Consider the following 17,244-nt stretch of genomic DNA (forward strand, 5'->3'; position numbering starts at 1 on the left):
CGGCGGCCCAGGTGATCTCCACGCTCAATCACGCTCTCCAGGGGAGCGATCGCTCCAGAGGCTGCCAGCACCCCCACCCCCACCCCGCTAGTGTCGATGTGGGCCACAGGGGCCTTTCTCACCCCCCTGCTCACCTTTGCACACACAGTTCCCCCCGTCACCCGTGTGGAGTTCGTGCCTCCTTCATCTCTTAGTTCTCAGCTAACACCTTCCCTGACCCCACCCAGGTCATACCTCCTGTCGTCGCGCCGCACGCAGCATCCCAGACCTCACCTTCCTATTACTAGAGCTGCCCCGTTGTGATTGAGGTCTGCCTTCCACCCAGGCTGTGGCCCCCTTCCGGGCAGCATAGTACCCATCCTGCTCACCACTGCACCGAGAGCCTAGGACATTCCTGGCATCTGAGCATATGCTACTGCACTCGGGAGCCATGCATGGCCTACGCAGCAGGGTGGCAGGCCAGGTGACAGGTTCAAGGTGGAGCAGAGGAACTTTATTAGAGGGACAGGGCGAAACATATTTACACCGGCCGAGTAGGGACCTTAAGAAGCAGGGGCGGGAGCAGGGGCCCAGCTCAGACGAGTTCCACCTTGGCGTTGGGGTACACCGCCACCACGTCATAGCCCTCGGGCGGCTTCACGCGTGCCTTGGCGTGGCTCTCACAGTAAAGTCGCTCATCCAGAAAGAAGTAACCACGCTGCTTGAGGTTCAGGCCGCAGTCGCTGCACATGAAGCACTCGGGATGGTAGAGCTTGTCCCGCGCCTTGACGATGGTGCCCCTGATGCGGGGAAGACAGCGTCCAGTGACTGACGGGTTCGCGACTGCGCCCACATCCAGGGCCCTGGAGGGCTGGGGTCCAGGAAGGGCAGCGGGGGCGGGTACTCACACGATGCCATGGCCGCAGCGCGTGCACTCGGGCAGCCCCTGCAGGCCGCTCAACGGAGAGCCCAGCTTGCTGGCCGTGGGCTTGAGGTTCCGGGGTCCGCCAGGCCCGGGCCGCTCCCCTGAAACCCGGAGCGTAGGTGGCATGAACGGGGTAAGGAGGTCAGAACTCCATTTCTGCGGGGTGTTTGGTTGGGCGCCGGATGGGCCATCGGCACCGAGACTGGGGAATGGGTTTGGCGGGCGTGGGGTGAGGGGCAGCGACAGGGGGTGGAGTGGGAATCACAAAACGAGGGCGTAGCAAGGGTGTAGCAAGGGTGTGGGACCGGGCCGCAGAGACCGAGGAGGGCAGGTGACTGGGAGGAGGGATGTGGGGTCGCTAGGGGGCAACCTGGGCACTGCAGGGAGTGGGAAGGCAAGTGGGGACAGGTGGCAGGCGTCTTACCACCCTCGCCGGCCTCTAGCATGCCCTGCAAGTAGCGGAAGGAGCCTGACTGCTTGGGCTCTGCAGCCACGGACTCGGCCGGCTCCCGCAGCATCCTGTACACCTCGGAGCCCAGGTCCACTCTGCAGTCCCGGCTCCGTGGGAGGCCTCTGGCTGGGTCAGCGCTGGGAGGGAGAAAGAAGTAGAGGAGGAAAGGATGCAGTTCCAGCCTTCACTCTGTGGACTTGGGTCTGGTGAGGCTTATGAGTCAGAATGCAACCAGCTGAGACCCAAGGATCAAGTGTCAGGGGTCAGGATGGGACTGGGTGAGATTTGAGGGATCAAGGGTTAAGATGGGCTCTGGGCATGGCACCGAAGGCATCTCTGTGCTACCTGGGGGGTGGAGACACATGCAGGGTGCTCATCTGGGCTGGCAGGGTGGCCTCGCTGCTGCCATTGTGAGGGACTGGAAAGCGAGGGGGTTGTCCATATGGAGATCCCAGGCTTGGTCTGCCATCTTCTGGCCCAGTCCTGGTGCCTGAGGGCCGCCTGCTGGTTATTGGACTGCCGTCCTATGAGAGAGAGGCCCAAGGCACTGGGAGACCTTCTGGCCTCTGGCCATTCCCTGTTCACCCCACCTCCACCTTGCTGTGCTGTGCCAGGTGGTGGATGCCAGCTGGCTACCTCTGCTCTGGCACCTCTGGCCCATGGTGCTCAGTCAGGGAAGGGATTTCTGGGGTAGGACTGGGCGTGGGGAATGGTTCTGCCCCTGCAGAAATGAGAAATGTCCTTGGAAAGTCAGACACAAAAACCTGAGCAGCTGAGACTCAGCCTGGGCTTGTGAGCCCTGCAGTGGTTCTGCCCACCACCACTCATGAAGGGATAGTACTGGGGCAGGCCTATCCCAAGAAGCCCAAGGTCAGTGTGGCTACAGTAGGGTATATGGCCTCCTGGCAGAAGTGGCCCTGGTGCCAAGCCTTCTCACCTGCCTGAACTGCGGCGGGTACTGGGTGGGCCCACGGCTGGGAACTAAAAAAGGTAACTCTTGTCCTACAGCCAGGAAGGGTCCTTGACTGTCATGTGTCCAAGGCCCTTTGGGCAGGCTGAGGCTCAAGAGTGCCATTGTCAGGTCAGCCCCTTCTGGGCCTACACCTGTCCCCTATTTCCTGCTTTCCAGGCCACAATGAGTAGCCTTCTGCAGGCAGAGCAGATGAAGGGCAGAGACCAGGCTAGGGCTCAAGGCTCTCTGCCCCACTACCCCACAGCCAGCCTGGTGCCCATGGCTGAAACATTTTGGGGGGTGTCCTGAACCTGCCCCCTCAGCCATGAGGAGAGGGCAGTATCTCTGTGTGTGTGGGTCTGAGTGGGGACTGGGGATCTTTGTCCCTGCAGAGTCCAGAGCTGTGCTGTTCCCAGCTTGCAAGTGCACACGAGCACACCCACAGCAATGTAAACAGGGGCATGCAGACTCTCGCAAGTATGTTTTAAAGACACACACACATGCATAAGGACAACACATATGCACCTGCCAATCTTCCTACATAAAACTAACCACACGCACATGGTTACAGAGACTTGGAGTCAGCACTGGTCACCCTGGGAATGGCCATGGTGGCCTCCATGGCTGAGACTGGGCCAGCAGCCAGAGCAGCATGATTTTAGGATGACTTCTGAGTCCAGGCCATGGGGTAGGTCTTAGCCTCAGCCTGGGAGTGACATGTAAACCTCCTCTGCTCTACAGTGTGCACACAGAGCGCAGTGTGGACAGGAAAGCATGCCTATCGTAGTGGGAAGAGCCCTGGTTTGGACTTAGGCAGCTCTGACGCATAGTTGAGCCTGCGGGGTTCTGCCCTGATTGTCCCCTACTTTTTGCATGGTGGGAACCTGGGGAACAGGCAGACCAGCAGTTGGGTGGGCCCTCCTCCATTTCCCCCACCCCAACAGACAAACAGGAGGGTCTTGCTGCCCAGGTGGCCCCCATCAATGCAGCAGCAACAGGAAAACCCTTATTCACATCAGGCCCAACAAAAACCCCTGAGAAACCTGAGCGCTCTCACACATGTGTCTGTCGGGCAGGCACGCAGGCAGGGCTGGCCTCTAATGGGGACCAGATGGGCTGTGGCCAGTGGGGGTGGGGCTGGGCCTCTGGGCGGAGGTTTTGGTGGGAGGGAGGAGTTGGAGGGACTGGGACTGGGAGGAAGGAGGCCCTCACTCACCCCTACCCAGCAGGGTGGAGGGGTCCACTGCAGGGCAACAGAGCCATTGCCCCTCCCACGGCCACCCATGCAGTTGCCTCTCTAGGCCTGAACTCTGTGGTTAGGACACACATGGCTACCTCAGTTTTATTTTGAGTCCCAGGGTTATCCCCTAACTGGGCAAGTCACTTCACCTCTCTGAACCTGTTTCTTTATCTATGAGCTGGGGAATGTGATGCTTTCCATATCAGGTTCCTTGTGGAGATGAAATAAGACAATTGCACAGTGCCTGGCACAAAGCACATACTCATTGGATGAATGGCTGTCAGGGGAATTCCTGGGGCCCCAGTCCTGGATTTTCCCCCTCTGTGGGTGGTGCACCTCGTACCATATGCTCCTCTGCTCTGAGAACCAACCTGCTGCCCACTTGGTTGTTGAAGCCTCAGTGGATTTTTCAGCAGGATGGGGGTAACTACCTGCTTTGGGACACTCAACTTGGAGGCAGGCGCTGAGTCCAGATGAGCAGGTGCCACCTCCTAGAGGCTCAGTTCTAGCTCTCTGCTGGTCTGGGGAGGACAGGCTGAGTGTGCAAGGACTGCCTGCTCCACCTGACTTGCTTCTCCCTATCACCTGGTTCTCAGCATAATTGCCACTCCCTCCAGAAAACCTTGACTTATCACCATCCTTCCTCCACCCTGGGCTAGGCCAAGTACCTCCTGTGTTCCCACAAGAGGCCTGAGAGGAGGAGGTTCTCCTATGGCCCCATAGGGAAGGTGGGCCTGAAGTTCCAGCTGGCCCTGTCCCATCCCACTCGGGGATGTGTGCCAGGGCACCTTGTGCTGGTCCTAGGGCCAACTGTAGTTTCCTTCTCCTCCTCAATGGCTCCAGCTAGCTCCACCCCCTCCCCAACACCCCCACTCAGGCAGAGGGTGGGAGCAGCATGGGGACAATGGGCCCTGTGTCTGTGTTAGCAAGGACTCAGCCCTGCAAGGGCAGGGTGGGAGTGTTTTTGTCACCACCCATGGAGTCCATGATCTTTTAAGTACAAAAGTGGGGCAGCAGCTGAGGGGCTGCCCTGGTGCTTATGGAAACTCCCTCCTTCTCCAGTGTGAGCCACTGGCAGCCTGGTCTTCAAGGGAGTCAATGAGAATAAGTGTGGGGGCAGGGGGAGCTGCTCTACAGTCGCCAGCCTCCCAGGCCCACCGGCCCTGAGCCTCTCCTGGAAGACTGAACCCCCTCCCCACCCCGTCATGTCCATCCTGGCACTGCTGCCTCTGAGGGAGGCTGGGCCTCATGCATGAGCTTGGGGCCTGCACTATGCTGCTCCCCTCTGCCTGGCCCATGGCAAGCCTGGCTCATTTGTCTATGCCAACATGTACCCCTGCCCCTAAGGCCTGGGGTCCATAGGGCCACCAGAGCAAGCTTCTGAGACACAGATGTGGCCGTGGATCCCTGTAAGAACAGCTGAGGTCCAGGATAGAGAAGCCCAAGAACCTTTCTGTGGTCCTGCCCCACCACTTTATCTCTCACCTCTGTCCTCTCACTCCTCCCACCTTGCCCTCCCTTCCCCTGGACCTTTCTTTTCTCTGAACCTGTGGTGCAACACCTCACCTCTGGGCCACACTTCCTCTCCCTATACCCCTTTGCCTGCCTTACCATTCCTAGGCCTTCAGGTCTCGGCTTCAATACCCCTTCCTCCAGGAAGCCCTCTTTGACTCCTTGTCTGAGTCATGTGACTACTCTGGGCTCCTTTGACCCCTGGCTTCCCCTAGCCCAGAACTTCTAAGTCCCTTTCCCCTGCCAGAATGGGCACTGTCTGGAAGGTGGTAAGCATCTGGCTTCAGAGATGCCAGCCAGGCAGGGTAGGGAATAGAGCAAGATGGGATTGGGGTAGATGGTGAGGGAGAAGCTGAGGCACATCCTTCCCTCTGGTTCAGTGAAGCCTCTCCTTGCCTTGGCCCCTTTTCTTCCATGTTGAGAGGGTGGACAAAGGTAGGCTCAGGAGGCAATGGTCCCACATGCTGGGTCCCATGGTTCTGGCTCCATCACAGACCATCCCAGTCTCCTTGCCCAAACTCTGTGTCCCAGTGATGGCTCTGGATACCTCAGCCATCCCCACTTGGCTACTCATGCCATGGTAAAACAAGGCCCTAGAACAGCCTGATCCCCTCACTATTCTTGAGGACAGGACCAGAGATATGACTCTTATCACATACAGAAAGGTGACTGGGCAAACAGGCCTGCAGCCTGAGTTCTGATAGAAGCACCACAGGATGATCAGGAGAGAACTTCAGGCTTGGATAGGGCACCCAGAGGAGTGTCCCATAGCCTGAGGTCACTCCACAGCCTGAGACTGCCACCAACCTCCCCTGCTACAAGCACAGTGACTTCTTAATGGTCTAGCATTACTGGGCACCACAGTGAACTCCAGCTGGCTGTGTGGTAGCTGCAAACCAAGGCCTAGCCCAGCTCCTGGACATCATAGGCACCTTGGTCCAGAATCCAGGATTGCCTGGAGCAGAGACAGAGCCACGCAGGTGCTCATCATCTGAGGAACATGGGATGGGGTATGGGCATGGTCCAGAGAAAATTTCTGCTTCAGTCTTTGTCTTGGGTATCTGAGAGCCCCATTGAGGACACTCAGTGCAGGTGAACCTGCATGCTGGCCCCTCTGCCTTGGGCTCACTCTGAGCCAGGCCAGGCCAGGCAGTGTCTGTACATACCTGGATCTCAGGGTCGATGTGGGTCCTGTGTGCTTGAGCTTTGCTGTCATCAGGGGCACTGGGCCAGCTCCTGCCCTCAGGCCTGTGGCAGAAATTGTGATGGTCAGATATGTCTCCTACCGAGGCCACCATGCCTGGGAGCCAGGATCAAGAGGGGCTGGGCTCTGGGCTGTGCCCTGCAGGTAGAAGGACACCACTCCAGTGCTTTCCCCTGTACCACAATGGTGACTGTTGTGGCAATGAGCCACAACTCTAGCTGCCATCCTCCTGGGGCAGGGCTATATGCTTCTGTCCCCATCAGCTGCCCAGTCCCTCTCTGGTCTGTTCCTGGAGTGGTTGCAGGACAAGCCCTGTGGCTTCCCTAATCTTCCACCCTCTTCGTGGCCTACAGAAGCTCAGTTCAAAGAGGCCCAGCGTACAGCACTGCAAGTCAGGCCTCACACATTGACCAGCTAGAAGCCTATCCACTCATCCTCTGGGCATCCGTAGATGCCTCTGGGGGGGTGTGAGGTCAGGCATCCATCAGCTCTGGGGTAGGTGGAATAGAGGCTCCGAGGGGTGTGTCTTTCCTCCTGCTGCTGCTGCCGGCAGAGTCATCACTGAGTCTGCCCAGCCCAGATGGGAAACAGGCCATTAGGAAATTCCTGCTTCGCCATAGAAACCAAAAGCCAAACACCACTCAGGAGGGAGAAAAACATCGTAAACCTGCCATAGGCAGGGCAGGCAGGCCGAGAGGCTACATGCCTAGGGCCCAGCCCTGTCACTCAGTAGCCCTGTGAAAAGGCAGGCCAGGAAGGGGCATGGACCCTGGACTGGTGGGTGGGTGTGAAGTGAGGCTAGTTAGACCAAAGGGGAATAATGTCCTCCAACTCACCCAACGAAGCCTCCTGAGGCTTCTCGAGGTCTCACTACTGACATAGTAGCTTACCCCTGCCACTTCTGCCCCTTCAGTTGAGGGTTTTAATAATCTGTCTACACCTATGGTCCATACTCACTCTGTACTTCCTTGCCTCTGCCCATTCCTTAGTCCCTTGGAGGCTACCTCTCTACTCCAGGCCTTCAGTATTACAGCTCTGCTACTTCAGGGCAACACCAGCCCCATAGTCCCTGTCTCTAGCCCCCTCAAGCAGGCTCCCAAGTGGCTACCCTAACTCACAGCTTTAACTGTGGCCTCTGCCTACTCAGAGCTTCTCTTGGATAAAGCTGGGACATCTTGTGTGGCTATTTGGCCTTAAACTTCTCTGAAGCTCTGCCCAGAAGAGCAGTAAAAGCCTGACGTCTAAGGGTCAAAGGGCACAAAGTACCCAGAGCCATTAATGTGGCCCAATGCATCAGATCAGAATGAAAGGCTTAATCATGCGTCAACCCCCATCACAGTCTGGGCTCTTTAAACAAAATGACAGGCAAAGAGTAGGCTGTGCAAAGGTACCTTGGGCCACATGTGACGGACAACAGGGACTCCATCAGTGGCCTCAGTGTTGAAGTTGATGTCAGGAAGGTCCTGGACCTATAGAACATGCCCAGGAAGTGTGATTCTGCTTGGATTGTTGGATGCCTGGCTTTGGGCTCAAAACAAAACAAGCCCATTGGGGAAGCTGGGCCTTTGATACACTTTTCATTCTATGGGGAAGTCTGTGGGGGGATTAGAGCTCGCTGTACACAAGAGGGCAGGTAGGGTAGCTGGTCACCGTGGGAGTGAGAGCACAGAGTAGCTCACTCCAGCCAACTCAACAGGCTGATTCTGTGCAGAGCCCTTGCTGTGTGGGTGTGTGTCGTAGGGGCGGGGAGGAGTGTCTTTTGGGCCCAGGCATAGGTCCTGGCATAGCAGGCAAGATAGGGAGCAGAGTCAGAAAGCTTGCAGGTGGGAAAGTGTCCAGTAGAAGAAATGGTGGCTCAGAGGGTCAAGGTGGCCCTCATGTCTTGATTCCTCACAGTTTGCATGCATGAGGGTTAGAGATGGGGGCTGCAGGGTAGGACTCAGGTTTTCTTACTGAGCAGGCCTGGTACATCATCATCACTCAGTGTCCAGATCACAAGATGGTCCCTATTTTTGGTTGAGGAAGTTATGGGCTCGAGACATTAAATCACTTGCTGGAGCACAGCAGAGTTCTCTCTCCCTCTCTCTCTTTTATGGGTAACTTTATGTGTCAGCACAGCCTAATTCTCAACCCAGCTCTGTAATAGTAGAGAATGTGCTCTCATCTGCTCCATGGCCAGTGACATTTTGGGGCTGAAATGCCCAGAGTGGAACAGGTCAGTGGACCTCTGGCTCCATCCATGCCTGGTTTGGAACAAAGGACCGGGGAAGGAAGGAAGGAAAGAAGGAGGGGGACCTCCACCCCACCACCCTCCCCTGACATCATACACTCTGGGAAGCTCCTGACTCAGGCCCCCTCTGAGGCACTCCTCTCCACTACTCCACTACCACTAGGGCTGCCCTTGTTCAGTTACACAGAGACAAGGCTGGAGGTGAGTCAGAGGCCAGGATCCCAGCCAAGCCGGGGAGGCTTCAGAGGCCACTCATGGGCAGAGCAGTGCTGACATTTCCCCCATCCAGCCTGTATCTCAGTCTGGAGGAGGGTGATGAATGTGATCCATTTATGAGAAAGGAAACCCGGGCTCATAGAGGTCATCTGGGCACCTAAGGCTCCAGAGGCTGGATGAGGACCAGCTTTGCTGAACTCCAAAGATGGAGCATCCTCACCATGTGCCAGGTAGAGCATACAAGGTCCTGGACTTGCAGCTGGGCCCACTGAGTGCCACGGGCACAGCCAGGGGTCCTGACCCCAACCCCGATCTGGCCATGGGCCAACCACAAACAGGGGCGACCTCACAGGCCTTTCTACTATGTTTAATGGCTCCAAGCCAATGGCTCACCTCCCACCCTGTCAGCTCAGAGGCATGGTTAGCTGTGTTGTGGTTTGGCGAGGCTTTGCCCACACACTTCCACAGGTGGTCATGGAAGTCCCCATCAGCAGTGAACATGGCAGAGTTGATAAGTTATGCCTGACTTCTGTGGATTGAGGTGGGCAGGGGAGTGGGGAGATCCCACTCAGCCAGGCTTAGGCCAACTGCTTTTCAGAGTAAAGGCCCAGGACCTGACCAAGGCTGGGTCCCCCCACCCCCACCCTCAGTGGACCTTCCATCCCAGGACCATTTATGGGGCACAGATGGGGCTTGGCAACCCCCCGTCCTCCCTTCTTGATCGGCTGCACAGCATTACACAGTCCATAGCACGAACTTTTCCCAAATCCATATTTAACCAGGGCAGAGTGTGGGCCACGGTGGGGACAGCTGTGGCAGGGCAGCTGTGGGGCTGGTAGGAGTGGTCAGCAGCCAAGTAAAGGGTCTGTAGTCTTAGGAGAGAGCCCTGAGGTCAAATTTTGCTACCCCACTCCCTCTCTATGTGACTTTAAGCACCTTCTAACCTTTCTGAGCCTCACTTGTCTCATCTGTGAAGTGGGGACTACACTAGGTTTTACCTTTTTTAAGTTGGTAAATGAGGGTTAAATGAGGTGTTGCACAAGAAACTATTTTGAAATGGTCATCACACTGGTCACTCAGGGGAGGGGAAAGGACTGAAACAAATGTCCCAGAGACTATTCAAGGTCCTATTTCAGTTGCCTGCAACACTTGACGTAAGTGCCCCAACACACTTCTAGTCTAAGTTAAAAGGGGATTTCTTCCCTTCTTAAGCTACAGCTCTAAACAGTGTCTGCCAGGCCCCCATGAAAGTACTACTCCTTGGGACTCTTCCTGGATGGGGTGCCCAGGAGCTGAGCTGTGTGAAGCTGCGCTCACCCAAGATGCTGGCTGCCCATAACTGCCCACCTCGTCCCGCCATCCTCCCAGCCCAGCCCACCTGTGCATACCTGCTCACAGACAGCGTGAGGTGATCGTGGCAGCCCTTGATGCGGTTCTGTGCCTCCAGGTGTGTCATGAGCTCTGTGCTCTCACCATTGATGGCCTGGATCAGGTCTCCTGGACACAGGGCAGCCAATGCAGCCTTGCTGCCAGCATGGACCTGCGGGCAGACAAGCCAGATGGCTGGGCACAGTCATGATGTGGCCTTGCCGCAAGCTCTATTCTAGGCCTCCTCCAACCTCAGAACCTAGCCAGTGTGGCCTGCTCCCAGCATGGCCTGTGGATGGGCAAGCCGAGAGGCTGGTTGAGGTCCCCATGTAGCCTGGCTGAAGCCTTGCTGGAAACACCTCCAACTCCAGCACCTGGAGGCTTGGCAGGGCATGAGGATATATGAGAAGGGCTTCCTCTGGGCTGGGACAAGTGGATGTTGTTCTTGCAGCCTGCATGTGTTCCCAAGGACATGCAGGGGCCACAGAGACACATGGAGACATATGTGCTCACAGATACATACAGAGCATGGATGTGTCACAGATACCCTACACAGACAAGGCCCCACCCAGACAGACCATACCCCTTGGCCTAACATTCAAACCCTTAGTGATCTTGCCTTCCTACTTACTTGATCTCAACTCTCATCCCCACCTCCACACCCATACTCTGTCCAGACCATGTGAATGTCTATGGGGTGTTCAGAGGCACCATATGTCAGTCACCTCCACACTTCTGCAAAAGCTGTTCCCTCTACCTGGAACATTCCTTTGACTCCCACATCCTCATCCTTCAGATCTCAGCATAGAGGCCACTTCCTCTGGGAGCCTCTCTGGGATCTCACTACCCTGTGTGCTCCCATAACCACCTTTCCCCCTACATTGTTCATGTTAATACTTCATTGTAATTAAAATGGGAAGGTCTGAACATCACCTCCCTGGGCAAGTCCAGGGCCATCCAGTTGCAGCTGCCAGCCTGCACTTGGGGGTCAGAATTCTAGCTCTACTTCCCCTGCAGGACAGGAACTCAGGCTACCTCAGTGCCACTACTGACCTCTCAGGGTCAAGCAGTGTTCACACTTGGAAGCTCTTACAATGCTGGTCAACGGAAGAAAGCTAGGATGGGGAGTGGAGTTAGACTCGCAGAGATACCCAAGTAAGCAACCCAGGGGAATCCAGGCAGTGGAGCACCCCTCACCCTGCCTTGGCCCCAACATAGCCTTTAGAAATAGATTTCTTACCCAGCCTCTCCAGCCAGTGCCCAACTGGTTCAAAAGCTGCCAGTGACCTCGTTCTTTTGGGTGGGAGCTCCTACTGGTGGGAACTCCTGGAAGCCCAGCTAGGCTCAGTTCAGCTAGGTCTCAGTAGTGAGTGGACAAAGCTGAGGTGCTGGCAGCTCCTTGGCTGGAGACTTGGTGTTGGCACTGCCCAAGCTGGCCTGCCCTGAAGTAGGCTGCTTCAAGGAAACGTTCTTCTGAAGCATGACACTCTCAGCCAACCAGGCAATCATGAAGGTTCACTTGTAGGGCCCGGGCACCTGTGCAAGCCTGTCATCCTGGGGGAGACACCCACTTGGCACCATCCCACCCTCCCCTCAATGCCCTCCTCCGCCTCTTCCCCTTCATGGATACCTGCCTTGTGCCAGGGCCTGGGCTCTATGCTTTACCCATAACTAGCTCACAGCAAGCCCTCAACCACCTGGTGAGGCAGAGGCTGTTCTCATCCCTATTTTACAGAGGAAGAAAGAGAAGCCTGGGGGAGGGGTGCCATGCCTTAGTCCCCACACTGGGGAGGAGTCTTTCTTCAGGGGGCGGCTAACTGCGGCAGGATGACTCAGGCAGCACAAGGGGTGCATTCAGGCTTCTGTGGGCGGAGGAAGTTTCTTGAAAGCAGGGGTGGCTGGGATGCTGCCAGCTCTATTGAGCTAGGGGAGTTCTGGTCAGAGAGGGCGTGAGGCCAAGAAATTGTGACTCTCCCAGCCACCTTTACATGCATTATCTCATTAATCCTGAAGGCAAGCCCATTTCCTAGATCAGGAAATGGAGGTCCAGAGAAGTACAGAAGGATAGTTAACTGATAAAAGATTGAATCAAGATTTCAATCCAGGCCACCCGGTTCCAAATTTAAAACTACGCTTTTAACACCTGTACTTTTCTTCCAAAAGGGGTAAGGGAAAAGAGGGTATCTGAGGGAGAGATAGTGTTCCAGGCAGAAGGACCAGCATGTATAATGGCACATCTGGAGAGAAAGTAGAAGGAAGGTTGTATGGCCTGAGCATCATGAATGAGGGGAGAGTGGAAGAGATGAAGTCAGAGAACAGGCAGGGAACAGATCTTGCAGAGTCTTGTATACCCGGGTGGGCAGCTGGCATTTCTCCTGGGTGGTTGGGAACCATGGAGGGCTCTAAGCAGGGAAGTCACAGGACAGAGTGGAATTCAGGCCGATCCCTCTAGCTCCTAAGCACAGGATAAACAGAAAGAAGGAACAGAGACAGGAACAGTGAAGTGAGGTGGGCGGTGAGGGCATGAATCAGCCCCTCACCGGTAATGGCTGCATTCCCAGCCCCTGATCCGCCCAGTCTAGATGTTGTGGTGGGCTAGGAGTCCAAGTCAGAACCAGGTGCCACATTGTCCCACACAGTCACAGCAAACTCAACTGCCTGGATTCCTCTTGTCTCCACTCTGCTTCTCTGGGTCGATTACATTAGCCTCTCTGTGCCTGGGTCTCCATCTATGTAATGCCAGAGGGAGTACTTACTTCTAAAAGCTGTTGTAAGGACTACTTGAGAAAATCAGAGCGTGTAAAGCCCCCACAGGAGGCTGGACATAAGGTGGTGCTCATTCCAGGGACTGGAGGGAGCTGTTAACAACATGCACTAGGGTGGGGCCTGGCACACCCTGGACACCCTGGATGCTTGGCCAAGGCCAGCCATCATTATAGGTTGTGGGGAAGGAGCCCCAGATGATGTTCTTGGGACTCCCCGAGGCTTCATCGGCTGAGATTGCAAGCCCCCAGCCCTGCCAAGCTGACAGCCTCCTCCCTGTCTGCGTGAGGCTGTCCCTCCCTATTGGGTTCTGGGTAGGGGAAGTCCTGGAAGCAAGGGAGGGGCTGGATCTTGAGCCCCCTTGGTGAAGACACTCCCACATATCTTCAGTCCCTGTAGACCTGCCCCGGAGGTACCTGCTAGGCAAGCTGTGGCCTGTGCCTCCCCAGCACTGTAAATCTCCCCAGATCCCACCCAAACCCAACCTCAGCCATCCTGGCTCCTAGGGCCTGAGCTGCTGCTGCGTGACTCTGGGGGACAAGGGAGGCTCTTCCTGGCAAACCTTCTCCCAGACTGCCTGCCTGCCTGGGGCCTGCATCCCCAATCAGCTCCAAACAAGGCCGTTGCTGCTGCTGCTGCCCCAGCCGAGGCTGTGACGGCTGTGACGTGTGGAGGCCTTTCCTCCGGGGGCAGGCAGCCGCGTGGGCAACAGATGTCTCAGCTCCCTGCCGCCTGCAGCCGTCAGCCGCCGCCACTGAGCCTGTCAGCGGCCTCACGCCCAGGGTGCCTGGCCAGCCTGCTTAGTGCCCCCACCAGCCCCCTCAGCGGACACACAGCATGACACACACAAGCAGACACAGGCTTGCACACACACACACACACAGCAGAAATCCAATAGGAAAGAGGGAGATGAAAGGCTCTGGGATGTGTTGAAGGCCCACCTCACTCAGCCCCAGGGACCTGGCAGTGAGGGCAGATGTGGGAAGCCTCCTAGGACAGCTGGGCCTGCCTGTCACCCTGGCCCCCAGAAACGGGACTCCATGATTCCATGCTCCACCTGGTGCCCACCCCCTCCCAAGAACTGGAGAGAAGTCTCTGAAAGCCCAGCCGGCTTGGCCCAGCTCCCACGGCAAGAGGTGGCAGTAGGGTGGGGGAAGGTGCTTCTCTGTGCCTCTGACACAGGCCCCCAAAGACAAGATGAGCCTGTGTGGGAGCAAGGGATGGCCGTCAGATGGTTTCAGGTCATCTCCTCTGCTCCTTCCAGACTGAGAGCCGCCAAGGGCAGGGCCTGGGTTCTCTCCTCTTCTGTCCCTTAGGCTGGGGCCCCCCAAGGGCAGGGTCTGAGTCCTCTCTTTTGGCCCTCCAGACACGAGGACATCAAGGCTGGGCCAGGATCCTGTCTCCCCTAGACAGGCACCCCCTTGAACAGGGCCTGAGTCACCTCCTCCACTCCTCTATACTCAGAGTAGCCGGGCTCCAGGGCTGTGCCCGCTCCTTTTCCTTCTCCGTGGGCAAGGCAGGGCCCTGGGAAACTTGAGGAACAGGCCTGAGGCTGTCCTGACCCCTGGCTTTGTGTCATCTTGTGGGGAGGGGTCTCACAACCTCACAGTCAAGTCTCCCTTTCCCCTGGAAGCCAGAATTCCTCCTGGTCACTTCCCCTTAGGGTGACTGAGGTCATGAATGAGAGACTGACTCATGCCCAAAGTGGGAAGTGGATGGCCCTTTCTCTTCTCAGATTCAGCGAGGACCCCAGACCTCCCTGGGTCACCCAGCTCTGCCAGCAGGGACCCCTGATAGGGGAAGGGGGGGTTCTAAATCATTTTGCCCCAGATCTCCAGGCAGGGGTGAGTGAAAAGTTTCTGGGCCTCTGTAGAGCTGTCTAGACCCCTGGCCCATCTCCGCGGGTCCTTCCCGGGTCCACAGTGGCTCCCCCAGATGAGGCCATCGGGGAGGCCGGTGCGTGAACTCTTGGGAGATTCTCCGCGGGATCTGGCAGACAGGCCCAGCGTGGGAGGAGGGCGGCTGCGGCTGCCTGCCCTGCCTGGAAGCCGCCTCTACAGCATGCAGGGCACCCAGGCCCACCCTCCGCCTTCAAGCCTCGGATACATCGGGGATCTGGGTCCCGGGCGGACCGCGAGGACCGAGTCTCAGACCCGGGACCGCCCTGCCGCCACGCAGCCGCCAGACTCACCCGCGAGATGGTGAGGGGCGCGCTGAAGTCCCGGCCGCCCACCAGGCGGAAGCCCCAGGGCGAAGGCCCGCGCAGGGTCACGGAATGGGGCATCGCGGGCCGGAGCCGCAGCCGGAGCTTGAACCGGACTCTGAGGAACCGCCGCCGCCGCCGCCGCCGCCGCCGCCTGGACGCCGCGCCCCGCCCCCGGCCAGCCCGCCCCGGTCCCCCTTGTCCCAGCCCCCGCCCCCGCTCCCTGCGCGCCCGGATTGGCCCCGCGGCCGGCCCGACCCTCCCACTTCGGGGGGCTCTGAGGATCCGCCCTCAGCCTCGGCTGCCTGCAACCCGGCACCCCAGCCCAGCTCTGAGACCCCCGAGTTCGGACGGCCCCGACGGCCTGGATCCTGCTCGGTCCTCGAATTTGCGGTCCGCGGACCCAAACCCGGCTGTCGACACTGGCCCTTTGAAGTCGCTTTTAGGGAAGGTGCTCCAGCCGGAGGAGGGATGGAGGGCCCACTTGGGGGATGGGGCTGCGCCCAGCTCAGATACCTCCTCATGGGCCCGACTGGCAAACCCACGGCCTATCCTCCCGTGTGAGAAGCCCTCTGAACCAAGAACCCTCTGAACCAGGGGCCTGAGCAGCACTGGGCCAGGGACGCAGACCCAAGACGACAGCAGGCAGCACCAAGCATGGGAGTGGGCACAGAAAGGTCCTCAGACTAGTTTGTGGAGGCCAGTAAGGCTTCCTGGAAGAGGTGGTCCCTGACTTGTATCTGGAAGCAAGGTGTCCCTGCTTCCCCAGGACACTCAGGCCTTCTCTTGCTGCTTGCAGGCTCCTCGAAGGCCACCTCCCTGTCTGCACAGCCCCCTCCCCTCGTCCTTTGCCAGGAGCTTTGTTTCCCCAGGTCTCCTGAGAAAGGAGCAGCTGCAGCGGCTGGGGTCCTGGCTGTGCAGTGTGAAGGGAAGAAATATATGCAGCTCTTCACTTTGGGCCCTTCTCTCTCCAAGGTCTTCTCTCCATTCCCAACCATTATCCTCTGGGGATGTACTTGAACAGCCAATGCAGATACCATGGCCCCACTGACCTCCCTCCGGTTCTCCGGGCCCTTCTGTCTGGCTACATCAGGGAGACACCATTTACTTTTCCAGACCCTGTGGAGGCCTCTCATTTAGCCCAGATCCTTAACCTTATGTGTCCTTTTAGCCAAGCTGTGATAAGGACCCTGCTCTTGGGCTCCTCACAGGTGGTGGGATGAAATGAGTCCGCTGGGTCTCTGACAACCCCCAAAAAGGAGAACTGCTTGAGAGGCACAAATCTAGGGCAGTCCAAGGAAGGGAGTGGCCCTTCAGGGTAGAATGTGGGTGCCTCCGTGGGAGGCAAGATGCTGCTATCTCTTCACTGGGAAAGAAACAAGTGGTGTGTGGTAGCAGGGTGTATATGGGAGTGCATTTGGGGTGTGTGTGTGTGGGCGCACGTCTGAATCCATTAGAGCACCAACCACTGTGCTGTTCTCCATCACTTTGTCGTGGAGGAGGTTTCTGCTCAGCCCCATGCAGACTTAGACCACAAGTGGAGAAAGGTGGAAGGGCCAGCAGGAGAGCTGGTCACTGCATGGTCTCTCTGATATCTGTAGGCCAGAAGTTTCCCAGGACTTAAATCCTACTAAATGGGGTAGAGAGTGGGGGGCAGCCATCCCTTATCACTGGCAGTCCCAAGGGTTTGGTGTACAGCATGGCTTGTGGTCAGAGGCCTGTCAGCCTGCTCCAAGAGTCCTGGTGAATGTAAACCGTACAGACCTTTGCTGGGGAAAGGGATCCTCAGGGGTCTGTGGAAGCTTCTGCCCAATGCATCCCAAAGTGAATTCCTGAAACTCCTCTTCATACTTTGCTTGCTTCCCCCAATTTTGCATCCCGAAGACTGCCTACACTCCTTGCCTCCATCCTGAAATTCCCTCATTACCGGTTTACTTCTGTCCGGGAGAATGTGAAGTGGTCCTTCTGAGTATGACCTTCCTGGCCCCTGAGTCTCTGGGCAGTGTAATCCATCTCCAAAGGCTTCTGTCACAGGGTTGGAGGTGGAGGTGGGGTGGGGACTCTGGATGACTTTTTTAGAATCTGGTCCATAAACTTCCCCATTTCATCGTGCAGCATTCTGGACAGATTGCAATGATGCAGGATCTGCATCCAGGCCAGTCATCCCTCACATGAGTTCATGATGACATCCCTGACTTAAG

At 57.2% G+C, this 17,244-nt stretch overlaps 1 protein-coding gene across 2 annotated transcripts; it reads right to left on the reverse strand.

Annotated features, from left to right (window-relative positions):
• Positions 1–471: 471 nt before the first annotated feature.
• Positions 472–15,214, reverse strand: PDLIM4 (PDZ and LIM domain 4). Of its 2 annotated transcripts, XM_008014358.3 has the most exons (7): positions 15,032–15,214; positions 10,098–10,249; positions 6,226–6,307; positions 1,701–1,879; positions 1,329–1,492; positions 888–1,005; positions 472–779 (listed from the first exon to the last, which is right to left on the reverse strand). In XM_008014358.3, the coding sequence occupies exons 1-7, from the start codon at positions 15,122–15,124 to the stop codon at positions 575–577; spliced, it is 993 nt and encodes a 330-aa protein (XP_008012549.3). In that variant the 5' UTR covers positions 15,125–15,214; the 3' UTR covers positions 472–574. The 2 variants fall into 2 exon arrangements, with proteins under 2 accessions (XP_008012549.3, XP_008012548.3); XM_008014357.3 differs by having other exon boundaries at positions 888–1,492.
• Between the last annotated feature and the right edge of the window lie 2,030 nt (positions 15,215–17,244).

This window comes from Chlorocebus sabaeus, chromosome 23 (assembly GCF_047675955.1).
Source record: "Chlorocebus sabaeus isolate Y175 chromosome 23, mChlSab1.0.hap1, whole genome shotgun sequence".
Taxonomy (NCBI): Eukaryota; Metazoa; Chordata; class Mammalia; order Primates; family Cercopithecidae; genus Chlorocebus; species Chlorocebus sabaeus.

What these genes read in the sequence shown, in the direction of transcription:
- PDLIM4 (XM_008014357.3), bottom strand. Translation starts at nt 15,124, where the DNA reads ATGCCCCATTCCGTGACCCTGCGCGGGCCTTCGCCCTGGGGCTTCCGC. An exon ending in CGCCCCTCACCATCTCGCGG is followed by an intron (nt 10,250 to 15,031) that starts GTGAGTCTGGCG and finishes GTCTGCCCGCAG; the next exon opens with GTCCATGCTGGCAGCAAGGC. An exon ending in ACATCGACCCTGAGATCCAG is followed by an intron (nt 1,880 to 6,225) that starts GTATGTACAGAC and finishes TCTCTCTCATAG; the next exon opens with GACGGCAGTCCAATAACCAG.